Below are 26,761 nucleotides of genomic sequence, written 5' to 3'. Positions count from 1 at the left end.
TTTCTAGGGGGCTGGGTTTTTGACTTTGTCTGGAGGAGAAAAGAAGGAAGATATTGGGGTGCTGGAGGTTGTAGACTAGGGGAAAAGGAATTATTCTATTTGATTATTACCACAACCTAAAAACAGCTGCAAGTTTAATATCCAAGGGTTGTTGCTATGTTGGAATTTTGGCTAGAGAAGGGAGAGTGTGTGTGTGTACACGTGGGCATGTGCACATGTGTACACATGTGTGTGTATTCATTTCTTCATGTCATTCGTAGCTTTTATTCACAGAAAGTCTAATCTGGTCCCCATCACACGCAGCATTCCCTTTTAGGCAGAGTATGTTTTAGAAGGCTTTCTTAGAGCAGGTCTTGGAGGTGATATCTTGCTTGTGTGTTGTCCCAGTTACCGTTGCCGGCATCGACATCAGCTCCACTGTCCAGTGGGCAGGTGCAGCTGGCCAGGTTTGAGATGTCAGCTGTGTGTTCGGCAGCAGTGAGAGGTCCGTGGTAAAGTGTGCAGTGTCAAAGCCTGGGGCTCATTGTTGGGCATTTGTAACTGGTGGAAAGCAGAGAGCAGCTCTGAGTTTCTGAGTGTCACCTTTGTAACAGAAGCAATGTGACAAGGAGAATGAATACCTTAGGGAGATGGCAACTGAACATCGAAGGGCAGTGGGGTGATTTTCTGTCCCTTTCCCCTAGGAGCACTCGGGGGACAATAGGACAGGACTGTTAATGCTCTTGAGGGGATGATGAGGACGAAAGGACCCCTCGGGCCACATTTGGGGTATGGGAACATCTGGAGTCTGGGAACATCTGGAGTTTTCCATAAAAGTGATTCTGGCCCTCTCTCTTCCTGATCTGTTGGTCCCACTCACTCTGTCCTCCTTTCTCATCCTTTGAGAAACAGGTGTATTTCACACCTTTTCTGCAGTTTATTATGAAAACAATATATTTTCTTCATTCTTTAAATATAAAATTAGACCATTCTTTGTTTTTTCCAAACTACGCATCTCTTGCTCCCTGACCGAGATTCATGGCTCAGTATAGAGGCCACATCCGTGAACCAGTTTGATATAATGTAACTCTACAAGAAAAATGCAGCCTTGCTTAGTTTCGGTAGGTTTAAAAAAAAGAACTTCAAAGAAAAACGTTCCTTTTCATTTGTCCTCTTAAATGCAAAACAGGGATTTGGAAATTTTGCAATGACAAAAATACGTCTTTCAGGCCTATGTTACGTCCGGGTATGTGATGGGTGAAGGTGGAATTAGGACGGGAAGAGAAACGGGGTGGCAGAGGAGACCCCACAGCGTCAGTCCCCCTGCTGGCTGGAGCTGATGTCTGCCACACCATGTTTACCCAAACGTCACCACCGACTTCCCAGAGGCAGCGAAGAGTGTTGAACATTGAGTCCTCGGGTCTGTTTTCTGAAATCGTGGTTGCTGTTCTGTTAACTTGAACCCAGGAGAGCCAACTTGCTAAGAGCAGATCACTCAGGGTGGCACCCTGGAAACCTCAGAGTTCCTTGCTTCTTCTTGGTTTTTCCTATTTTTTCTGCTCAACAGAAAACCAGTCAAGCAGGACTGGTGCTTCCTGTAGAAACTCAGGAGACCTGGTTCTGAGATCAGCTCTGATTTCCTTGCTGACTGACCCTCGGGCTCTCTAGTGGGCAGAGCGTGGACAGCCAGCGGGATGCTGGTCCATATCCCCAAGGAAGTTGAGGTAGATTTTAGGATAAGGAATGTAGCATCCAGAAATCCCTTATATCTTGGAAGAGCATGGTGCCTTACACGATTAAGGACATAAAATTGGAGCGGTTTCAGAGGTAAATGCTACAGTAAGGGAGCGTTAAATTGAAAAGAGTTTTAAGAATATAAATAAACTGTATGTATATCTACTCTGGAACGATTGATGCCTCACTCACTTATAGTAAGGACTCTGCAGGAATGATGACGGACAGGGACTCTGGAACCCGAGCGTAGCTCTGCCACTTAAGAGCTATGTGTCCTTGGCAAGTTACTTAACTTCTCTGTGCTTCAGTTTTCTTCTTTGTAAAGTGGGGATAATTCTGGTCGTATGGGTAGCGCTTGGGTTAATATATGCACAATGCTCAGAACGATGCCCGGTTCGTAGTAGATGCTGTTTCAGTGTGAGCTCTTACCGTGAGCTGCTCTTTTCTGAGCTTTGTTTCTTCATCGGTACAGTAGGGAGCGGGGACTGCATCAGTGCTCCTCCGCCCTTGACTGACTGAACACCGGCATCACCTGGGGAGCTTTGAAAATTCCAATGCCTGCGCCTCTCTCCGCTTCCCTTGAAACGGGATCACTAGGAGTAGGGCCTGGGCATCTGCATTTGCAAAAGGCTTCTTAATTCTGCGGCACAGTGAGGCTGAGACCCAGGGGAGCAGATGGTCCTGAGAGGCCTTCCAGCCTGGAGGTTGGCACGCTGTGTTTCTGTCAGGAAGGGGTGAGGCTTCCCTTCCCATACTCAGTGCTCTGCCATGTGTGATTAGACTTTTTGTCCTTTCTTAAAAAATTGAGGTGAGTCATAAAACATAAAATGAACCATTTTAAAGTGTACAATTCAGTGGCACATACATTCACAACGTTGTGCAACCTCCACCTCTTTCTAGCTCCTATTTTCCTTACCCCAGAGAAAACCTGGTACCCAGGAAGCAGTCACTCCCGTTCCTGCCTCCTCCCAGCACCTGGCAACCACCAGTTTGCTTTCTGTCTCTATGGCTTTACCCGTTCTGGTCATTTCCTATAAATAGAATCATAAAATATGCGGCCTTTGTGTTGGACTTCTTTCACTTTGCATAGTGTTTTCGAGGTTCATCCACGTTGCAGCCCGTGTCAGGACTTCATGGCTGAGTAATAATCCACGTGTGTATATACAACATTTTGTTTGCCCGTTTCTCCACTGCTGGACATTGGGGTTGTTTCCGCCCTTTGACGATTGTGAATAAGCTGCTGTGAGCATTTGTGTACGAGTGTTTATTTGAATACCTGTTTTCGTTTCTTTTGGCTCTGTCCCCAGGAGTGGAATTACAATGGTAACTCCATATTTAACTTTTTGAGGACTGGCCAAGCTGTTTAAGTGTGATTCAACTGTAACCTTGATCCTTTGTCCTCACAGATCTTCCTTGACCTGTCCCCACTGCCGGAAGCAGAGCAACACCTTCGATCCTTTCCTGTGTGTGTCACTGCCTATCCCCTTGCGCCAGACGAGGTGTGTGAGCATCGTGCCGGGTGAACTTCCTTCCAGCCTTACTCCTTATGGGAGCCTTCTGGCCTTGCATCTGTGATTTTCTCTCTTTTGCTTCTCAGCCAGCATTTCTCTAGAACCAGCCTTACAGCTGGGTGGCGTTCAGTTATTGAATGTGACAATTAAGTGCCTGTGCTTTAGCTGAAGAAGGAATTAGGAACAATGCTTCTGTTTATCAGCACCGTTGCCAGGCTTACATCTTTGGCCTGTTCAGAAGCTGGCACGGGCACATTGGTACCATGCAGTCAGACAGAGCAAACCAGAGAAAAATCTGTTGCCACTTGCTTTTCTCTGCTTTATTTCCAAATCCTTCCTCCTCTTTGTGAAGGTGGAGGGAAAAGGTTTCTTTAATGAGCAAAGAAAAAGGGAAAAGAGTTGTCAGAGGAGATGAGATGAGAAGAGAAGGGGAGGTAGGATTGGGTAGGGGGCACGGTGGGGCTCAGCTCTATAAATCTAAGCAGCACAGGGCGCACGTGTCCCGTCCCAGAAGCCCAGGTCTTAGCAGTGACCGGTAGGGCAGCTGGCCGGTGTCAGCCTCATGGATGCTCAGTGAGCTCCTGTGTGGGGTGCCTTCACTAGCAGTGAAAGCGGCATTTCTTCCTGTGTCCCCCACCTCTGTAGATACCATTTCTCTTGCCCCCGGCCTGTTGACATCCTCCATCTTTAGGATGCACTTAAGACATGACAGCTTCATAAAGCCTTAATCCCTGTTTCTGCTCTGAAGTCCTGTGCTGCTGATCGTCTGTGCCACAAATATACACTGGCTTATCCTGTCGTCAGTGGCACCATCAGGTGATGTCTACTGATACGTGTGAGCTAGGATTCCTGGCCGGATGTAGCATAGCACGGTGGTTAGGACCGCTGACTCTGGGGCCGGACAGTGTGGGTTCAAATCGCAGCTCTATTAACTAGCTGTGTGAATTGGACAGTTACTGCAGTATAGAACAGGGGAGGCAGGAGCTGGAGGACTGAGCCCAGGTGTGCTGGCGGGGAGAGTGGGAAGTGGGACTAGAGAAAGTGTCCACAGAAGTCGCAGGGCAGAAGGGCTGTGTCCTGTTACCAAGGGAGAGTTTCAGTAAGAGAAGGAGAGCATCGTCAAGAGTGTTGAATTCTCCTGGAAGAGGACACTTGACTGCTTTACTTGTCAAGCTTCAAAGTTTGTTTTTGCTTAAGATTATCTAGTTAACAGAACCTTGAGAACATAGATCTGTATTGTGATTCTTAATGAAATACCTTTTATTTTTAACTTGATGGAAAAGTACACTCCGCTGAGACCTTCAGCGATTTGGCTCTCCACTGCCACCTGGTGAGAGTGTGCCTAAAGTACAGTGACCCGACTAGGACGCCGAGATTAGCCTAAGCGCTGAACTTGACCCAGTGTCAAGGGTGTTGGTGACAGCTCATGTCAGCCCTTTAAGGATGTGGCCTCCTCCCTGTTTTCCAGATTCTTGAGCGTCACCTTGGTCTTCCTCTCGAAGAGCCAGCGGTTCCTGCGGATAGGCCTGGCCGTGCCGATCCTCAGCACAGTGGCAGCCCTGAGGAAGATGGTGGCAGAGGAAGGCGGCGTCCCTGTGGATGAGGTGTGATGGAATTGCACTGGGGCCTGGTCACTGGATGACGGAACGCTAACCGGGCCAGCTGACTAGGCTGTTAGGCTAATTTCTGGTTCCCAGGTGACTCCAGCGTGACTCATGAGTTTCTGTTTCGTTAGCAGTCCCTGGTGTCTGTGATGACTGCTCCTTGCTCTCTCCCTGAATTTACACAGAATAACCAGGAAAGGGCACCAGTTTTGTCTTCCAAGAAGGTGATGACGATGACGATCATAGTAATTCCAACAATAGCTAACCCTGGGGAGTGCTTAACAAGTGCTGGGCACTATTTTATGACCTTTATATTCAATAGTCAATTTACTCCTCAGACCATCCTGGGAAGTAGGTCTTACCATTACCCTCATTTTACCAAGAGCAGAGAAGAGGTGTTGAGTGACTTGCCCAAGGTCACACAGCTGGTAAGTGGCTGAGCCGGGGTTTGAACACAGATGGTTTGGTTTCCGAGCTGGAGCCACTATTCTGTGTTTTCTCTCCTGAGAATATAAGCCAGGATGCCGAAGGGACAGTAAATGTGATATGAGGAACTCCTCAGGGGCCTGAGGATGTGTAATAGGAGAGAGCAGGCGGGGGACAGTGGGGTCGATGTGCTCTCCTCTTTTTTCTTAAGGAGTCTTGGTAAAGAGGTTGGATTCCCTGGGACTTCAGAGGGCAGAGCTCATAACAGGGGCCCCTGTGACAGTGCAGGGCGGGGGCGATGCCGGTGAGCAGCAATGGGGCGTGGTGGGAAGGGCGTGAATAGGGTTCCAATTGTGATTCAGTCACTTCCTAGTTTTCTGACCTTGCACATAGTGATTGATCCTCCGTTTCTTTAACTGTAAATGGAAATTTTACTCTTCTGACCACCTCATGGGATTTTTCCAAATTAAAAAATATTCTTAACCTTTTTGTTAAGGAATAACATCCATACAATAAAGTGTACATGTCTTAAGGTTATAATTTGTTGAATTTTTAACTGTGTATCCATCCGCGTAACCACCATTACTGGGCCTCTCCCTCACCCCAGCGGGCTGCTTCCTGCCCCCATCCAGTCAAGCCCTCTGACCCCTACCGCCATGTTCTTGGGGCTCTCAAGTGGGGAAAAATGTGTATCTTGCTTTGTGAGCTCAAAGTGCTCTATCTACTGAGAGAGGGAGAATAGGATGGTGGGTGAGAGTTTTGGGGATAAATGGCAGTAATAAAAAATCAAAAGGGGGAAGTCTGAGGGAGGTAGAGTTTGAATAATTAGGAGAGAAAAAGGACCATCAGGAATTTGGGAGGTGTGATGTGTGTGTTCAGGGTGGCGGGAATCACTGGGGCTCTTGAATTGGAACTTAAAATCTATTTTGATATTTTATTTTAACTATCAAGTTTATTCCGCTTAGATTACCTGTGACCATGGATATATTTGGATTTATTTATATCATCTTATTTTATACTTTCTATTTACCCTGCTTTGCCTCGCCTTTTTCTCTCCTTTACTGCTTCTTTGGATTGAACAGTTTTTCTCCATTCCATCTCTTCTGGTTTGGGACATATATATTATATTTCTATGCTCTACCTGGTTATTATTAAAATGTCAATGCCCATAATTAACAAGGTCTTACGTAAATCTTCCCAAACAACACAAGGATCTTGGCATGCGTTAGTTTCCCTTATACCTTTTTGATTGAAGTATTATTGTGGATGGATACTGTTGTCCAGTATTTTAACCCCTCCTCCCTTTTCTCCCCATAGTGGTAGTAATAGTTATTATTTTAGATTTATGTGTTCAACACATGTTTACATTTACCAACGTTTACATTTTTCTTTGGTTCATCATTGCTTCTTACAACTCAAGTTTTCCTTCTGGATTCAGTTTGTTTGTCTTTTTGTAACCCTGAAATGTATCTTGTGCAAGACAATTTCTCAGCCAGTGTCCTTGAATGGGTTGTGTGGGCTGAGGTGTTGATTCCTGGAGCTCTTGAGGCAATGGCGTTGGGTCTGGGGCAGCCGGGACCCTCACGACAGTTCCCCCACTGTCCCCCCACCATGATAAGACCAGCTGCTTCTGCTAACCTCAGTGCTCCATAACAATATTTTTCATGTGTGACATAATGTGAAAAAAGTTGGCAAAACTGGTTAGAAGTTCTTTTAGGGGAGATCTGTTAGTGGGAAACACTCTCAATTTTTGTTTGTCTGAGGAGATCTTTATTTTATTCTCATCTTGCGTGATAGTTTAGCAGGGCGTTAAACTTTAGATTTTCAATTTTCTTCCCCCCACCCTCCCCTCAGCAGTTTGATATTCTGTTGTTGCAGTTGAGAGGTCTGTGGTCAATCTAATTGTTATACCTCGTGTGTTTTATTACTAAAAGTAAATAGTATTTGTCATGTAGAAGGGAAGAAAGAGTGAAAGGGAGGTTTAAGCCTATCAGTCATTTTTAGATTTCTTATTTGTTAAGTTTCCTCTGAGAATCCGGAGGGAAAATGACCCTTCTCTTTCCAGGTGATCTTGGTTGAGCTGCATCCCAGTGGACTCCAGCGGTCTTTCTTTGATGAAGAGGATCTGAATACTATTGCCGAGGGAGACAGCGTGTATGCCTTCCAGGCCCCTCCACCCACCAGCCGGGAGCTACTTCTGGGTACAGCAGTGCTTGGCATCATTTTCTTTGGATATTATGAGTTAGAGGTTTGAGAGGGTACTCATTGGGTGCTAGGGCATAAGACATTTAGTTTTAGCACTTGGAACTATCAGGCTTATTTTCTCTGATATTTGGTCTACAGATTCTTGATTATTAAAAATTAGTCAACTAATACAGAGGTTCTCAAAACCTTAGTGAGTATCTGTCACTTGGAGGGCTTGTTTAAGCAAATTCCTGGGCCATACCCACAGAGTTTCTGATTCGGGAGGTCAGGGGTGGGGCCTGAGAATTTGCAGGTGTAACAAGTTCCCAGGTGACACTGCTGTGGCTGGTCCCAGGACCACACTTAGAGAATCGCTATTCACAATGGGTGCTGGGGTCATCTTTGTCTCCAGGACTCTTGTGGCCCAACGGCTGTGCTTAAAGTAAAAATTTTACAAGTTGGAGCATTAGATGGCCAAGGCATTTATTAAATGACTTTTTGTTAACAGTCCCACTGTCTAATGCTTGCTTTTCTTAAACTTTGGACTGGCTGAGATAGTCCATTTATGACAGTCTTTCATTGCAGGTCGGTTTACATTTGGCCTAATTAGCCAGTCAGGAGGGCCCATATTTAGAGGACCTGTGCCAGGGTTACCATATAGCCCAGATGAATCCTGTGCCCTGGCCTATATCCTCAGCTGGCCTAGGTGGCGGCAGGCTGTGGGGACTGAGTGTCTGTGGTTGCCCTGTGTCAACAGGGAGCCTCTGGGCTTGGAACCTGGAACAGGACATTGGCCCTGATTCGGTTATAACTCAGTACAAGCCCTCATTTCAGATTCAATCGCAGGTCACACATCTGTGCCTTAAGAGTCAGATTTTCAGAATTGATTGGAAATTGAGGCTAGTCCAATTCCTCTCCTTCCTCAGTGGCAGAGGGTCTTACCTTCTCTGTGTACCTCTTGTGCTGGCTTTCTAAGAGAGTGGATGCTCTTTGACTCTCTGATCCGGGCATAAATGCAACCAAAATCATTTTGGAGTACTTTTCAGATGGGCTTGAAAAAGTGTTAATTAAAATCCATGCCTTGGTTTTAAAATGATTGAATGCGCACAACTGCAGATTCGCTGCCGTGTGTGGGATCTTCAGATGCCAGATGGCGCAAGCACTGTGAACCTCCCTACCTCCTCCCCTAACGCCCTCTAGTGTCTCCCAGTGGTGGTTGGTAGATGCTCAAAGAGAAGAGGGGAGGCGAAGCCGGGGTTCTGACCCAGCGAGCAGCTCATTGAGTATACAAACCTGATTCTCCTCCCCAGCTCGTCCGCCCGGTCTGTCGGTCTCCCCGCGCTTGGCGGCCCGCGAGGGACAGCGGGCATCGCTGCCTGCCCATGGGGAGAACAAGGTGCTGCTCCTCTTCTGTAACGTGGTGGGGTCGGGGCTGCAGGCCAGCAGGTATGTCTGACCTCATCTTCTTTTCACGTGGTGTCTGGGGTTTGTAGACGTGTACCTGGAATTCTGTCTAGAATTCTAATTTAATAAAATTAAAGATCCGTTCTCAAAGTTAATCACCTAGGAGCAGGATACTTTCTGGTCGAGAGAATCGGAAAGAGCTGCCTTAAGCAGGTGGCAAACGTCGTCCTTAACAGTTAAGCATCAGGGGCTTTCCTGTTAGTTTCAGGAGCAGTTATTATTGCTCCCACCGCTATTGTTCTATGCTGCGTTGTAAGGCTGAGGGAGCACAGTGAGACAAGGAACAAGAAACTGGCTACAGGAAAAGAGGAGATAAAATTACTGCTATTTGCAGGTTATATTGTTATCTCTCCAGAAAGCCAAGAACTCAAAAGTGATGAGAGCTAATGAGAGAGTTCAGGAAAGTGACTGGTTACATAACAAATATACAAAACCAGGTAGTTTTCTTAGATCATCCAAATAAAATGTTTAAAAGATATAACTCCAATGAAAAATTTTTAGATTGCGAAAATGTTTGTCAAATTTATCTGGACTAGTAAACTCATAGGAATAGCCCGAAAATATTGGGGGAGGGAGGAAGAAGGAAGAGGGATTGCTTTATTAAAACAGAATAAAGTTTTAATTATTAAAATATTGTGATATAGGCAGAAGAATATACACTTAAATCAGTGGAACAGAATAGGCCAAAGTATATTTAAGTATTTATGATAGAAATGGTATATTTCATATTATTAGAGAGTGAATGAATTATTCAATATGTAAGGCTGGGCTGATCTTTTTCTTTTTATTTTATATAATCAATTTTTTTTTACTTCTGCCGTAAATTCACATGTATGAATTCCAGGTTGATTAGAGAGGTGAGTACAGAAAAGGAAACCATAAGGTAGCTTGAAGATAATGTAGGGGGACGTTTGTGTCTTTGGGTGGTGGGCCGCTTTGACACCTAAGGCAGGAGGCTATATTGAAAAAGGCTAATGTTTTAAATACATTTAAAATTTTCAACTAAAAGCAAATTTGAAAGGCAAAGTATAAACAAGGAAAAATATTTATATCATGTGACAGGTAAAGGATGCCTATCCATCATATAAAACCTAGCTCTCAGATAAGTGAGATGAATACTCTTTTAGTAAAATGAGCCACAGAGATGAACATTAGTTCACGGAAGAAATACATGCACAGGTTAAACTATTCAGCTTCATATAGTAGAGGAAGAAATTCTGATTGCAATGCAAGATGCTATTCTTAACCTTTTAGATTGTTGAAGAACTTATAGACATTGAAAATACTCATCCTGGGCAAGTGTCAAGGGAATGGGTGCGTGTCTCACTGATAAATTGGTGTGGCTTTTCTGGAAGGCCGCTTGGGAATAAATAGCTTTGTGCTTGCATTTCCACTTCTGGAACTTTATCCCAAAGAAACAATTAGTCAAGTGCACCCAAAGGTGTACTTACAAGTTTCTGCCATAGACAAGCGTTGTTTACGTAAAAAATTGGAAGCAACCTGAATGCCTGACATCCAAGGATCAGGTATATGACCCGATCTGCTCATCCCACAGTGGACGCACCGTGCCCTGGCCTGTCCAGACACCCTGCGTCACATTCGTGCTGTGTTTTAGCAAAGGTTAATCAACAGTTTCACATTCTTACCCCATTGGATTGTCCCACAACCTTGCATGGTGTGGCCGTGGAACAATCAATGGTCAGTGATTTGTCCGGTGGTCCCCGTGGCTGAGCTGGAACTGACGGCACAGCCATGTCCAGGGTTCTCAGCTCTACCAGCTCACTCTTGTGTGTTCATCAGGTTGGCTTATGGGAAACAGTCCCAGTTATGGGAATGTTCCTGATGCACAAAACCATCAGTGTGTCCACTCGATGGGGTTCCCTCTGGGTTTCTCTCTGCCTTGCTTTCCTCTGGCTCCGATTTTCTTACTCCACTCTCTGCTGTGGGGAAGAGAGTTTTCCAGCTGGCCGATCACTTGAGACATCTCTTTACATTGCCATGTCTCTCTTTGGCTTTGCATCTCTGGGCCTCTGTTTACCCCGCAGTGTCTCCGTTTGCAATGAGGTTCTCTGACGGGCCATTTTGTACTGTGCTTGGTGCTTAACTCTCATCCAGTGGAGAGGAGCCCAGGAATAGAGCAAATGCTCATGACTGTTGGGGATTGTTGGTTTATCCTTTGCTGAAGTGACCTGATATCCTTGGATTTTTTCAGGTTTGGGCCACCTTTCCTGATGAGGGAAGACAGAACCATTTCCTGGGTCCAACTCCAGCAGTGCATTCTCAGTAAGGTCCGCTATCTCATGAAGAGTGAGGCCCCCATACAGGTCAGTGTGTGTGTATTATGGGAGGTGGGGGGGGTGGGTGGGAATGTTGAGGTGGCTCAGGAGAGACAAGAATTTGCTGTTAATGAGAATGTTCACGTTGTTGAATAAAACACTGATTGATGTGCAAGGAAGTAACCGTTTATGATGTGTAGTGTCTTACTCTTTATGATATCGCAAAATACTTTTCACAGATGGAGCTTTTCTCGTTAAATCTTTCAAAACTCCATTGGAATAAAGATTGAGATTTACGTTATTCTTCTCAACTTTGTATATTGGTGGCTTATTATAGTTCTTCCTAGAGGATAGCTTATTGTGATGAGTTGTAACTTGTATGTTTGGATTACACATTTCAAGACACTTGAGATATCACTTCTGTGGAAACTTAAAATTGATGTTTATATCCAAATATGAAAATCGAGATTTTAAAATAATTTTGTCCAGTTTTTTAAAAACTGAGATAAAAACTCAAGAGAAAACACCTTTTTGCCTTCCTCACTTATTTATTCTCAGATTGGTAGTTTCTGAATAAAAACAACATATTCTAGAGCCGGCCCTGATGGCCTAGCGGTTGAAGTTCAGCCCGCTCCACTTCAGAGGCCCCGGTTCGGGTCCGGTTCGGGTCCCAGGGCAGAACCACACAACTCGTCTGTCAGTGGCCGTGCTGTGGCGGCAGCTCATATAGTACAGCTGGAAGAACCTATAGCTATATGCACCTCTGTGCTGGGGCTTTAGGGGGTGAAAAGGAAGAAGAAGGGAGGAAGATTGGCAATGGATGTTGGCTTAGGGCAAATCTTCCCCTGCAAAAAAACCCACCAAAACACATATCTAAAACCATTCCTTTTAGCCCCTCTAGTATCAGAAACTCTTCTGATGGCCACCTGGCAGTGAAGATGTTGACATTTTGAGGGATAGGTCGTTAGCATTGGAATTTTGTTTTCCCCCCAAATATTCTCTTAGTAAGAACTTTTCATCTGGGGGATGTACCCAATTTATTTCAGAGGTATTTCTTCATCGTTCGTGTTCCTTCCTGTTCAGTGAAATTCATACATACAATTTAGGATTTATGCTAAATATCACTTTGTTAAAGACCTTCTCTACATTTGTACCAATTTTTGTCTCTGAAGGATGTTGCTTTCTGTACTGCCCAGCAGATCTGCCACGGTGCCCAAATTAGAAACGCTAACTTCTCTCTAAGTAGGTCAGAATATCTGGTAGCAGCTTTAGCTTCCCCCAGACCTTGTGCTCCTGATTCTTGAAAGTGGACGAAACCACTTTCATGTGAATGTTTCACTCAGCTGCCTTCATCTCCACCTGGTCAGTGTACTTTAGGCCTCTGCACCCCTATAGTCATTTTGACTTTAGAAGTTGATCAAGTGGTCAATGGGGCCAGCGAAGCTTGAATACAGGCAACTTTCAATTCAGCTATGGATGCTTTTGCACAGATTCATTGGCAAATGTGTGGTTGGACATGATTTTCTGTGGGAATAACGTATTCTAAATGGTTCTGAGGGTCCCAGGCTAACCCACCCATTTAAACAATAATGCATTTAGCACTATATGAAATAACTGGCTGAATATGGCAGTAATTTGAAAAGGAACATTCAGAATTTGCAACATTGAACTGAAGAGATTAAAAGTAGTGAACAGATCTTGAAGGTTCTAAAATGAATTTTCCTAGCCAAGAATAGAGGACAGGAAAATAATCTCCTACAAAAATGACCAATTTGCTGGGCAGGATTAATTTGCATGAATTATGAAAAAAAAGAGATTTATCATTGCCAAGACATTTTTCTGGTCACTTTAAAATTTTCTTTGTGTGCAGGCAGGGCGAGCTGCCTCCAGACAGTATAGGTGCCTTGATTATGTTGCCATCCAAACAGCAAGGCTCAGTTAGGGGTGGCAGGAAGAAGAGTCTTTCCCTCAGATTTAAAGCACGTTCTCCTTAGGAAGCCCCCTCTTCTGTGGCCAGTCCCCAGTCAAAGCCCCTGAAGCCAGCTTGCTTCCAGCCATTGGTTTTGTCTTTGTTGAAGCCACATATCAACCAGAGTGCGGTTATAGTCCAGTTGGGTGTACGCTGTATTCCCTGGTCTTGACCCTCGAGGCCTCTAGAACCGCCTTCTGGTTTCCTTACTGACCTTGTGCGTTGCTCCCTGCACACGTCAGCTTCCACAGCCAAAGGAGGTGACTCCCAGCTCTCTGGGTGTTTTTATGGTCATGCTGTCTTCCCACGTGCTGTTCCTCTTTCCTGGAATTATAATGCTTTCCTCCTTTTCCTCATCTGAATTGAATTGTACCTTATCAGTATGTTTCAAATAAAGATGTCTGCCTTTTACCTTTGTCAGAGTTTGGAAAAAGATTTTTGTTTTTCGGGGCCGGCCCGGTGGCCCAGCGGTTAAGTGCGCACGTTCCGCTTTGGTGGCCCAGGGTGCAGACACAGCACCGCTTGGCTAGCCATGCTGTGGTAGGCATCCCACATATAAGGGAGAGGAAGATGGGCATGGATGTTAGCTCAGGGCCAGGCTTCCTCAGCAAAAAGAGGAGGATTGGCAGCAGATGTTAGCTCAGGGCTAATCTTCCTCAAAAAAAAAATTTTTTTTTTTTCTAGTTGTAGCCAAGGTCACTAGTGACAGTTTTAAGAACTGTATTTCCTTTACTTGAAGATTCCATTGATTCTTTTTTTTAACTGTGGTAAGATATACATAACATTTATTTAAATCATTCATAAGTGTACTTTATTTTCACAGTGTTGCATAACCATCGCTACTATCTATATCTCAAATTTTCATCATTCCCAGAAAACTCTACACCCGTTAATCAACAACTCCCCATCCCATCCACCCCTACCTCCAGTGCCTGGTAACCTCCATTCTACTGTCTGTCTCTATGAATTTGCCTACTCTAGCTGCCTCATATAAGCAGACTCATAGAATATTTGCCCTTCTGTGTCTGGCTTATTTCACTAAGCAAAATAGTTTCAGGGTTCATCCATGTTATAATGTGTCAGAATTTCCTTCCTTTTTAAGGCTAAATAATATTCCATTGTGTGTATATATCACATTTTGTTTATCCATTCATCTGTGGATGGATACTTGGGTTCTTTCTACCTTTTGACTATTGTGAAATAATGCTGTTTAAGACTTGCTTCAGGGGCGGGGCCTGTGGCCGAGTGGTTAAGTTTGCGCGCTCTGCTTTGGCAGCCCAGGATTCTGCCAGTTTGGATCCTGGGCATACACCTAGCACTGCTCATCAAGCCATGCTGAGGTGGCATCCCACATACCTAGAAGGACCCACATACCGCATAACTAGAAGGACCCACAAATGAAATATACAACTATGTACTGGAGGACTTTGGGGAGAAGAAGGAAAAATAAAATAAATAAATAAGCAACTAATAAAAATAAAATAATAAATAAGCAACTGCTTATTTAAAAAAAAAAAAGATGGGTGGGCCTGATGGCATGGGGGTTAAGTGCACACGTTCCGCTTCAGTGGCCTGGGGTTCACTGGTTCGGATCCCGGGTGCGGACATGGCACCGCTTGGTACGCCATGCTGTGGTAGGCGTCCCACATATAAAGTAGAGGAAGATGGGCATGGATGTTAGCTCAGGGCCAGTCTTCCTCAGCAAAAAGAGGAGGAGTGGCAGCAGATGTTAGCTCAGGGCTAATCTTCCTCAAAAAAAAAACCTCACTTCAATTTCAGAAAAGTTAGAATATGAAAAAATGTACATTTTAGAATAAAAACATAGATGGTATTTCCTTATTTGGCTTATTTTGAAGTATATAAATATTTATTTAGTGTTGGTATGTAAAATATACACTAACTTGCTTTTAGATTACTGTCTCATTTTGGCAATTTGATGATGATGGTAATCATCTTAAGTTAAATTATCTATTAATAATTAATTAACATGGTTGATTTATTTTTCCACTGACTGTACCAGCATCTGCTCCAATTAAACACATGTTACTTAAAACCAACACGTTCACTGTTCTGGAAAATTTAATGTGTTAAACACTGTTAGATCAGTATGTTAAAAGCTATGTTAAAAGTGTGTATCTTCTTAAAAAAATGAAGCCTTTTATCTCTAGATTTTGAATACTAATTATTAAGGGAATATTTAAAGGAGAGTATAAACAGAAAGGTTATGTTTTTTGAGTAATTTATTTGCACTGAAGAGTCTAATTTAAATCAACATGCGTGATGACCTGTCTTCTCTGTTCTTGTCTTGGCAGAACCCAGGGTCGCTGTTCTCCATCCGGGTGGTGGGGCTCTCCCTGGCCTGCAGCTACTTATCCGCACAGGACGGTCGGCCCCTCTGTCACTGGGCAGTTGATAGGTAAGGGGATGTTCCAGATTTGGTGAGAGAATGAATGCGTTCTTATTTGCCTGGACTCCTTTGAGGCATCGTAATCAATCAACACCATTGGTTACAGTTTTAGTTTCTCTCGGTCACTTACCTCTCCAGGGCCAGCCGTTGTGTTAAGTCCTTATCCACATTCTGTGCTTTGAACCCTTATGTCTAGAGAGGTACTGTGGTGGCCACTTCAAAGATGAGGCGACACTGAGGTTCCCAGAGGCTGGTTATCTTGCTCACACTCACACAACTAGTTAATGGCGAAGTCCGAATCGGAATCCAGATCAGTCTGATTGAAAAACCTAAATTCCTTCAGTTAGGTCACGCTACTGAATTCAACCTCAGTGCCCCTCTAGGGCAGGCGGGCGTCCCACCGCTGCACCATCGGTCCCAAACTGTACAAGCTTTTGGACTGTGGCTGAGGGGCAAAGCCAGGGCGGCTGTGTCTGCAGGGGCTTTCGCTTCCTGCTTCTCCACGTGCCCACCTCCACAGCCTTCCGCCGCATACGGCCTTGCAGAGCAATGGATTGTCTAGCGCTTTTGCTCATTTTCTCACAGACACAAAGTTCTCCGTAAGGTTCTCCGATTTCCTGGCTTGGTCAATCAAAGCTGACTGACTCCGTAATGTAGGTGTGATATTGTGATTTATAAGAAATATGTATTTGGTCTTCTTCCTGGTTCTGGCACAGAGCTCCTAAAATCCTTGGAATTTCCTAAGTGATAAGAGCAATAAAGTTGTCTTAAAAGTAGCTAAGGATGGGGGTGGTTGCCAGGGGAACCAATCTTGTGATTAGAGGATTGGAAGTTTCCTGTTCTGCTTCCCCTTCCCCCACATCAGGCAGGGGAGAGGGGCCAGAGGTCGAATCAATCGCCGATGGCCAATGATTTAATCAACCATGCCTGTGTAATGAAGCCTCCGTAAAAACCCAAAAGGACGGGTTTTGGGGAGCTCCTAGGTTGACGCATACGTGGAGGTGATGGGGGAGTGGCGCACTCAGAGAGCATGGAAGCTCCACGCCCTTCCCTGTACCTTGCCCTATGCATCTGTTCCATCCGTCTGTTCCTGAGTTATAGCCTTTTACAGTAAACTGCTAATCTAGTGAGTAAACTCTTTCTCTGAGTTCTGTGAGCTGCTCTACAAATTAATCGAACCCAAGGAGGGGGTCGTTGGAACCTCCTATCTATAGCAGGTTGGTCAGAGCACAGCTGGACTTGCGATGGGTGTCTGGGGGGCAGTCTCGTAGGACTAAGCCCTTAACCAGTGGGATGAGATGCTATCTCCAGGTAGACAGGGTCAGAATTAATTGCTTGACCATGTGGGGAAAAAGCACACATTGGAATTGGTGTCAGAATCCTAGTAGGGAAGGGCCCCTCCTCCCTTTATAAAGAGACCAGGAACAGGGTAGGGGGCAAGCCAGAAGGTTCTGTGCCCTACGCCTCATCCGTACCCTCCTTGGCTGGCTGCTACTTTGCAGAGTTAGGGAGGCAGGAGAAATGTCAGCCAGGGGGCAAAGGGAGGGCCTCTGAGAAGGGCCCCTTCATGACACACTGTCTTGGAGAAGAGAACCGTGCCACTCAAAGTGTGCTCCACAGACTGGTGCCAGCTTACAAGCTGCTCGTCACCTGTCCATGACAAGAACTTGAGAGGAAGCATTTAGAAGTGTTAAAGCAACATGGCAGAGAATTTAAAATATGAATATCATAATTTTTTAAAAAATTGAAGTTGTATTTTATATGTTACCCTCCCCCCATTGCATTTTTATTATATTTTACAAAGGTATTGGTCTACAGCAGTTCGAAAACAAACCAACAAACAGGTCTTTCTCCACAGGTAGTTTGAGAAGCGCTGGAAAAGAGTCTAGTTGCACAGCAAGTTGACCATGCTCAAGAAGGCCCTCCCTTGAGGCCACAGCCCTTCTGGTCACACCTTCTGTCCACCCAACATGTCCCTGCTGTCTGGCCCCTGCCTGACCCTCCCCACCCCCCTGCTTGGACAGCTCTCCCCAGCATCTGGTAGAGTCAATCTCTTGCCACCTTCACAGAGCCCTCTGTTCAGCCTCTTGGCCTGCCTAGCCCAGCACCTTCTTGTTCTTATAGAAATTTCTTTCTTTTTTAAAAATTGTGACAAAATACACAGCACATAAAATTTACCATCTTAACTTTTTTTTTCTTTTGGTGAGGAAGATTGGCACTGAGCTAACATCTGTGCTAATCTTCCTTTGTTTTCTATGTGGGATGCCACCACAGTGTGGCTTGGTGAGCAGTGTGCAGGTCTGCACCTGGGATCCAAACCTGCGAACCCCAGGATGCCAAAGCAGAGTGTGAACCCAACCACTATGCCACTGGGCTGGCCCCCCATCTTAATCATTTTTAAGTGCACAGTTCAGCAGTGTCAAGTACACTCATAGTGTCATGCAACCATTGCCAGCATCCATCTCAAGAACTTTTTTCATCTTCTCAAACTAAAACTCTGTCCCCATTAACAATAACTCCCCATTTCCCATCCCCCATCCTCCAGCAACCGCAATTCTACTTTATGAATTGACTGCTCTAGGTACCTCGTATAAGTGGAATCATGCTGTATTTGTGCTTTTGTGACTACTTTACTACTTTACTTAGCATGATGCCTTCACGCTGCATCCATGTTGTAGCATGTGTCAGAATTTCCTTCCTTTTTAAGGCTGAGTCATATTCCACTGTATGGATTTACCACATTTTGCTTATCTCCTAGAGGTGTATTTTTTTCCCTGAAGTGTTCCTCTCCCTCTCTGGGGCCCTCAGGTATTGTCGGGTCTCAGCCTCCTGGCCGGGCTCAGCATCCCACCCGGCCCACCGCACGCTCCCTCTGCGTTCCATCCGTGGATGGTCTTGCTTCGGTTCTGTCCCCTTCAGGTCCAGGTTTCTCAGATCCATATCTCCAGCCCAGACTTTTCTCTGAGATACAGACCCACCCTTCCTACTTAAATGTCTTGTTGACATAAAAACTAAACGTGTGCTGGTCTGAGCTCTTCTCACTTCAACCTTTCCTCTTCCTGTCTTCGGCGTCTAAATGGGGACACCACCAGCTACCCAGGACCCGAGCTAGAGCCTGGGAGTCATCCTTGATTCCTCCTCCTCACTTTCTCCTCACATTTAATCCGTCATCAAGTCTCGTTATTCCACATCCTGGCGACTCCTCAGCTCTGTTGCCTCCTCTCCACGTTTACCACCGTTGCCTGAGTTCAAGCCTTGTCACCTCTTAGCTGGACACCCCGGGAGTCTCCTCTGATGTAACTGCCCCCAGACCAGTGGCCCTGTCATCCATCTGCTTCATACTTGTCTGTTTAAAACCCTTCAATTGCCCACGGGGTAAAGTCTACACTTCTCACAGTGGCAGACGAGACCCTCCCTGTGTGGCCTGGCCCCTCTGTCCGTGGCCTGGCCCCCCTCCCTCCGTGGCCTGGCCCCTCTCTCATGGCCTGGCCCCATTGCTGCGCCTCTGCTCCTCATTCCAGCACGTGTCCTACCCTTTGCTCTGGATGAGCCCTCCGCCTGCACGGCCCTTTCCCCTCACCGCTCACCGTCCCTCTGGCTGACTCCTGCTCCTCCTGTGCAGGAAGTCTTCTCTGGTCTCCAGAGCAGCCTGGTGCTCTTCCTCTGCATCCCCGTCCACACCCTGGGCACCCTCTTTGCAGGACTCTCCCATTCGACTCTGAGCTCCCTCCGGGTAGAGGTGTCTGTGTGTTGCTTGGAATCGCATCCTGTCATAAAGTCCACTAAAGCCCTTTCCTGTTTGACTCAAGGCTGTGACCAGGAGAGAAGATCGTGCTGTCTCCTGAATGATTGTTTCCATGTAACAGTGAACTTCAGGCCACACCCATGCCTGTCCCTTTTCTCTGGCCTAAGGGGATTCGTATAGCAGAGTCTGAAGACAGCAGTTCTCCTTTTCCACTCCCAAGTTTAGACTCCAGTTGAAAAGGAGATGGAGGATTGAGGCCGAGAGAGATCAGCATATTAGGTTTATTAATTATCAGTTTGTTTATTTAAGGCTGATTAAAGGATGTGGCTTAGATGTGAGTCTGACGTGAGCTTTTGAGAATGTTTCCCCAGAATTAAATATCCTCGCTCCCTACCCCGTCGGTCGAAGCCGAGCTCCCCAATTGTGGGCCTTTCACATTGTGGAGATGGAGAACAGGGGGTCCTGAAGAAAGTGGCTTAGATCCAGGGCTGCAGACAGGCTCCCCAGTGTGTCCCCTCTGAATTGAATGTACGTCCCAATCTGCCAGCCTTCCTGCAAAGACAGAGCAGCTCCCAGGAGGCTCGGGCATCCATGAGAGACAATGCCAGCATGCTCACCTTTAGCTCCTAGAGAAGAGGAACCAGGAGGGGCTGAGCGGGTCACCTGCCCTGAGTCCCACCAACCAGATAAGGCGCTTCTCCTCCTTTGGGGGAGCGAGGGAGGTGAAGAGGCAGACAGTCACATGCCCGTAGCTTGTTCCCGCCACTACAGAAAGGCGAGGAAGGGCCGTCATTGTTTGTCCTGAATCCACAGGGCTCACAAGCTGGAGGGCTGCTCCCAGGCGCACCTTGTTCCTGCTTCTCCTTCCTCTTGTTCATCAGGATGGTGCCACGGCTCCACCCCAGACCTGCTGGTGCTCAGCCAAGGATTTTGTGCTTTCATGAGCCTAAAACCTGTTTTCGAATCATCTTAGTCTCACCTGGGGACTCATGTGACATCCCCACTTTTTTTCTTGCAATGCATTTTAAACATTATTTTAGGTGCAGACTTTCCCACCAGACATGTATATGTGTCTTGTAGATTTCACATCTTCCGCTTTCTTCTTGTAGGGCCGACTTCTACGTTAAGGTTGAGTGACCTTTTCTGAAATGGGCTGAGCCCAGGCAGCTGGGAAGAGCTGTAGGTCGATTCACACTGAGATCTGGCTGTTGGAGGTCTGGAAGGGGAGGAGCTCGTAGGCTGTAGAGGAGGACCAGATGGTGCTCCTCTCACATGGTGCAGCGACAGTGAGCCACTCCTTGGAGGCGCTGTCGGAACTGGGTATTCGTGTAGGGCAGTTCCACTGAGACAGTGAGGAGGCAGCTTGGGTGCAGTGGGAGAGTGGATCTGCGTCCTTACAGGAACCCAAACCTTCTGAGCTCATAAGCTCCCGAGGGAGTGAGGAGAGCACGTTCAGAGAGAGATTCAGGAGCAAGCCTTCGACAGACGGCGGCTCCCCATTACCTGACCTCCAGTTACGCTCCATTTTGGGCATTTCTCTTTGGAACGTCATCCTGGGGCTGGAGGCAGACCCCTGAGCCTGCAGAGGTGTGGGAAGGCACCTCGGGGCTTTCTGATGGCTCGTGCTCTCTCCCCAGGGCTTTGCACCTCCGGAGGCCTGGAGGGCCCCCCCACGTCAAACTGGCTGTGGAGTGGGACAGCGGAGCCAAGGAACGGTGAGTCCAACTGAGGTGGGCACCAGCAGAGGGGGGACAGTCCTGCCCGTGCACACGAATCTCTCCGAGCCCAGCTCTCCCCAGTGTGGCTGTAAAGCGTGTGCACGCCTCCTGGATGCCGTGTGACCCTTTCCTCTGAGAAACCGGAAGGACAATTGTCTGTAGATAAACAACAATGATGGTGATAGTCATAATGAAGGTGGTGGGTGGTGTTAGTGATGGTAACATGGTAGTAGTAAACGGTTATGTGGCCCTTCCCTACTCGCCCTGGGCCAGTCACTGCTCTGAGCAATTTACATATATACAACTTATTTATTCTTCATCACATCCTATGAGGTAGGTAGTATTATAATCCACATTTTCAGATGTGGAAACTGAGGCACAGAGAGCTTGAACAATTGCTCAGTGTCACACAGCTCATGTACACTAGAGCCGGGATTTGAACCCAGGTTGTCTGGCTCGAGTCCATGCTCTTAATCCCTAAACTTGGCTGCTTCTGTGACACCGAGGGCATCTGCCCTAGTTTGAAAAGGGACACTGGTCAGCCCAGCAAGTGTTTATTAATCTCCTACTAGGCGCTAGGCCCTGTGCAAGAATGAGGCAGCAGAGAAACAAGCCAAGAACTTGGTTCCTCATGGAGTTGATGGGGAAGGTGGAGGATTCCAGCAAACAGAGGGTGCCCTGAGTCAGAGTGTGCGCGAGGCGCCCCAGGAGCCCTTAGGAAGCCCTTAGGGCCTTTGCCTCGCTGGCAGGCCTTCCGCGCTGTTTGCTGTGAGTGGAGACGCAGGAGGAACCCCTCTTGGAGGTGAGAAGCCCTGAATGCTGTCTGTCGTCTCCTGCAGCCTGTTCGGGAGCCTCCAGGAGGAGCGGGTCCAGGATGCGGACAGCGTGTGGCAGCAGCAGCAGGCGCACCAGCAGCATAGCTGCACCTTGGATGAGTGCTTCCAGTTCTACACCAAGGAGGAGCAGGTCCTGCCCTGGGGGTCCACTCCTGGGCCGAGGAGGGGGCTGGGTGCCCATCACGGGTTGGCCATGCGCTTCGGGGGCCTCATGGTCCTGGTGGCTTCCTTTCCAGCTGGCCCAGGATGACGCGTGGAGGTGTCCCCACTGCAAAGCCCTCCAGCAGGGCATGGTGAAGCTGAGTCTGTGGACCCTACCTGACATCCTCATCATCCACCTCAAAAGGTTCTGTCAAGTGGGCGAGAGAAGAAACAAGCTCTCCACGCTGGTGGAGTTCCCGCTCTCCGGCCTCGACATGGCTCCCCATGTGGCTCAGAGAAGCACCAGCCCCAAGCCTGAGCCGGGCCCCTGGCCCTCCTGGAGGCAGCCGGCCTGCCTGCCCACCAGCTACCCGCTGGACTTCCTGTACGACTTGTACGCCGTCTGCAACCACCACGGCAGTCTGCAAGGTGGGCATTACACAGGTGAGCCTTGCCTCTGGGCCCCGGCTGCGCCGCCACGTGTTGTGCCTGTGGCCCGGGAAGAGGCGCCCCTGGGATGCCGAGCTCTGGGCTCTGGGCGTGAGCTGAGCCCTCACCCACCGCACACCAGGCGCCTGCCACGGGGAGGGGGTCTGGTCCAAGCCGTGGAGCTGAGGAGGTTGGTGGTCGGAATGGGAAGTTAGTTACAGCCCAAATTTTTGACCATGTCATATAGAGGAGGGCAGCTGCTGGAACAGAGAGAGTGACGTTTGTCCTCATCTGTGCTTCAACACGAGGACCCCTGCTTATTGGATTTGGTATTTTTTATTTCCATAGCAGACATTTAATTGTTAGTCCCTCAGAGGGACTTAAGAGAAATAGACGAACAGAAGGACAGAAACAAATAGCTGGGCGACTCGTTCACCTGTCCATAATCACAGGCCTTGGTCTCTCCTATTCTAGAATAACGTAAGTTATTTCTTTTTTAAAATTTTTTTAAAGATTGGCCCTGAGCTAAGATCTGTTGCCAATATTTTTTTTTCCCCCTTCTTCTCCTCAAATCCCCCCAGTACATAGCTGTATATTCTAGTTGTGGGTCCTTCTGGTTGTGACGTGTGGGACGCCACCTCAGCACAGCCTGATGAGCAGCGCCATGTCTGCGCCCAGGATCCAAACCAGTGAAACGCTGGGCCGCCAAATTGGAGCATGCGAACTTAACCACTCGGCCACAGGGCCGGCCCCCCAGTTATTTCATGTTTAAAAGGATGCTTTGAAATATTTCATCTTTTGATGAAAGGTGCATTTCCAGTGTCCTAATGTACCTGCAATTTAGAAAATACGGGGCTGTGCAGAAATCCAGGGGCATCACTCGTTCATTCACTGGACAAGTATTCATTAAGTCCCATTCCATGCCAGGCCCTGTGCTAGGTGCCGGAGCTTCAGCCATGAACAACACAGACATGAGTCCTGCCCTCGTGGGACTTCAGTCTAATTTCAGACACAGACAATAAAAATGTGCTTGTCACTTTAGCACTTTCACTACCTGGCCGTAAGAAAAGTTGATTGATCAAAAAGATGTCTGTGACAGAGATAAGGCCTCTCTGAGGATACCAAGAGCTGAAAAGATGAGGTGGAACTAACTATGTAAATAAATGAGAGGAAGAACATTATGAGCTGCGCTACTAGCATGTGCAAAGGCCCTGAGGCAGAAAGAGTTTGGTGTGTTTAAGAACTGATGAAAGCCTGTTGTAGCTGAAGCATGGTGATCCAGGGGTAAGTCACACAATGGGGCTGGAGAAGTGGGCAGTGCTAGATCAGAAGGCACTCTAGGCCATGGACAAAAGTTTGCATTTTTTCCAAAGATCGATGAGAAGTCATTTAAAGGTTTTAGGCAGAGGAGTAAAGGCATAATCTAGTTTACAAATTGAGGTGGTAGCTCTGCCCTGTGGAGAATGGGTAGAAGGGAGTAAGAGTGGAAGTTGGGAGTTCCAGTTAGGAGGATGTCTCTGGGGCTCAAGTGAGAGACGGTGTTGGCTGGTACTCGAGTGATGACAGTTGGGGTATTCAAGACGCAGTTCGGAAGTAGAATCAGCAAGACTGGCTTTTGGACTGGCTGTGGAGTGGAGGGGAGAGGGAGGAGCGAAGGTGGACCCCCAGGTGCCTGGTGTGGGTTAGTGCAGAGTCAGCCGACTATGGCCCGTGGGCCAGATACAGTTCAGCACCCGTTTCTGTACGGCCCATGAGTTATAAATGGTTTTTACATTTTTAAAAGTGGTGTAAAAGAACAAGGAGAAGAAGACGTGGCAGAGACCATACATGATCAGGAAAGCCTGAGATATTTGCTGTCTGGCCCATTACAAAGATGTTGGCTGACTCCCGGATTAGTGGGTTCTGGCCCCGTTCACCGGGACCTGAGGGGAGAGGAGGAGAACGTGGTGTGTACTTGTTGGCAAGGTGGTGAGAGTCTCATTTACGAACATTTTCTTAAATGTTCCACTTCGATTCTGAGGTAGGAAGGAAGTCTACTGTAATCCCAGCTGCATACTTTCCTTGCACACTGAATCAGATGTGCATTCTGAAGCTTCTCAGAAGAAACGGGGTGAATGTTGACGCGATTGTCCAGCTGAATAACTTGGGCTCCCTTTGACTGGAGATCGTGCCTGAGCAAGTGACAGCACACTGTATCAGTAAGAATCTGGGAGTGTAACTGATCATCTCTCCTAATGCCACAAAATTAATTTCTGGCTAGAAATGGGCCGATTCTTCTCATTCTGTCATGAACACGTCCGTTTTCCCGCTATGCCGGTGGGAAATGGCTTCCTGCTTTTGAGGCTCCCATAATTGGGCCTTGGCATTTGGACTTTTGCAGCCTACTGCCGGAACTCTCTGGACGGGCAGTGGTACAGTTACGATGACAGCACGGTGGAACCACTTCCAGAAGATGAGGTCAATACCCGAGGGGCCTACATCCTGTTTTATCAGAAACGGAACAGCATCCCTCCCTGGTCAGCCAGCAGCTCCATGCGAGGTGGGTGCTGCTGCTCATTACAGGAGTCGGGGAACTGGGAAGTCCCTTTAAGGGCTGGGAAGATGCTCAGTGGGACATCAAGGACCAGGAGAGGTGGGCAAGGGTCTGGAAGGGGAGGATCTGACTGCGGCTGCAGACGGAAGAGCACCACAGGCTAGCACCCCGTTTGTAAGGCTTTGGGATGGACACACTGAAATCTGAGAAAGGGGAGAGGAGTGATGTTTTGTATCTGGCAGGTGACTCGTGGCGGCGTGCGATTTCATGTTCCCAGTCTCGCTCATATCAAGCCAGGTTTTAATTAAGCTTGTGCAGTATAAACCTGCATTAGTCCTGCTAGAAAGGGACGGGCAGTTATAAGGGACGCAGGGCCTTAGTCTCCTAGTGTAGCTGCTTAAGCGCATCCCAGCCATATGCGCGTTGGACAGCCTCCAACCCGCCTGCAAGTCTGGAGGACAAACAAGGGTCAAGGTGACCTTTTGATGTGACTTATTTCACTCTGCAATCTAGCCATCCCTATCTCGGGGGTGAGAGAACATTTGTTTAAATTATTATTATGACTCAGATTTTTCTCCCCAACAATTTTTGGAAAATGGCCAAATAAAACCAAGATGCCCCAGGAGATCAAAATCAACCCTAATGAAAAGTCTGCCTTCCTTTTACAGAAGATAGGCATAGAAAGAAGAATGAAAAGTGTACGCTATTTAGAAAACTGGACAACGAGTAATTCCATGGAAAGCGTTTCAGCATTCATCAACATGCTTTTCTTTCTGTGCCCAGCACCCTCCCCTGGATTTTTCAGCTTGGTCACATGGTTAATCAGTTGCAGGTTTCTCCTCTGGGCATTAGCTTTTGTTTATGTAATTCTCCTCTGGTTCTGCAGTTCCAGGGCTCGGGGATGGGTGTCTGGCCGTGAGAAACTCCTCTGGGGACCCCCGAGGGATGGAGTGAGTCCAGCCTTCCTCTCTGTGCATCCTCACAGGTTCCACCAGCTCCTCCTTATCTGATCACTGGCTCCTTCGGCTTGGGAGCAATAACAGCACGAGGGGAAGCCTGGTGTCCTGGAGCTCTGCACCCGGCCCCTCCCAGACCCAGGTGCCTGACCCTCCCGTCTTCACCAACAGCCTCTCCAGTCAGGAAAACGGTATGTTTCGTCATGTTGGTTAAATCTGCTGATTTTATTTTCATTTTCTGTAACAACCATTGTTCCTCATCTTTATGGAAGTGTTGGCTCTTCATGGCCTTGGTGTAAAGTGTTGGTCATTACGAGAGATTTATTCGTTTCTCAGTCAGGTCTTCTGTGATCCAGCCCTCGCCTACCTCTCCTCCCCGTCCCACTACCCTCCAGCTGCGGGTACGTTCCTTCTCTGCTCCCTGAAGCTTACTGTCTAAGGGGGAAGATAAAACATCGACAAGTAAACGTACATAATGACGTGATGTAAAGAAGGATAAGGGTGCAGAGGTAAATCACCATCAGGGAAGGAGAGAGCTAGGCTCGGGTGGGGAGAAAGGGTGCAGAGGGCCCCGTGGACAGGGTGGGCAGGTGGGGAAGGCCTGTCCGAGGAGGTGGCTTTGGAGCAGAGAGCTGAGTCATGTAGAAGTCTGGGAGCGTGCTCCAGGCAGAGGGGCTGTCGGGGTGAAGCTCTGAGTGGGAGTGAGCGTGGGATGTGTGAGCGTGGGATGTGCGTGAGCATGGGATGTGAGCGTGGGACGTGTGTGAGCGTGGGTTGTGTGTGAGCGTGGGTTGTGTGTGAGCGTGGGATGTGTGTGAACGTGGGATGTGTGTGAGCGTGGGATGTGTG

General features: G+C 47.4%; 1 protein-coding gene across 3 annotated transcripts in view; it reads left to right on the top strand.

Annotated features, from left to right (window-relative positions):
- Positions 1–26,761, top strand: part of USP43 (ubiquitin specific peptidase 43) — a 58,913-nt gene that overhangs the window by 20,068 nt on the left and 12,084 nt on the right. The window contains exons 4-14 of one of the 3 annotated variants that reach the window (XM_046677447.1): positions 3,120–3,212; positions 4,693–4,828; positions 7,320–7,455; positions 8,749–8,884; positions 11,115–11,226; positions 15,460–15,563; positions 20,937–21,014; positions 21,857–21,983; positions 22,090–22,423; positions 24,804–24,962; positions 25,942–26,103. In XM_046677447.1, the coding sequence (XP_046533403.1) occupies positions 3,120–3,212; positions 4,693–4,828; positions 7,320–7,455; positions 8,749–8,884; positions 11,115–11,226; positions 15,460–15,563; positions 20,937–21,014; positions 21,857–21,983; positions 22,090–22,423; positions 24,804–24,962; positions 25,942–26,103 (1,577 nt within the window). Of the gene's footprint in view, positions 1–3,119; positions 3,213–4,692; positions 4,829–7,319; positions 7,456–8,748; positions 8,885–11,114; positions 11,227–15,459; positions 15,564–20,936; positions 21,015–21,856; positions 21,984–22,089; positions 22,439–24,803; positions 24,963–25,941; positions 26,104–26,761 lie in introns of all 3 variants that reach the window. The other 2 variants (XM_046677446.1, XM_046677449.1) reach the window with 2 other exon arrangements.

Source organism: Equus quagga, chromosome 11, assembly GCF_021613505.1.
Source record: "Equus quagga isolate Etosha38 chromosome 11, UCLA_HA_Equagga_1.0, whole genome shotgun sequence".
Lineage (NCBI taxonomy): Eukaryota > Metazoa > Chordata > Mammalia > Perissodactyla > Equidae > Equus > Equus quagga.
The sequence above is the reverse complement of the archived record's forward strand: the minus strand, read 5'-3'. Positions and strand labels throughout refer to the sequence as shown.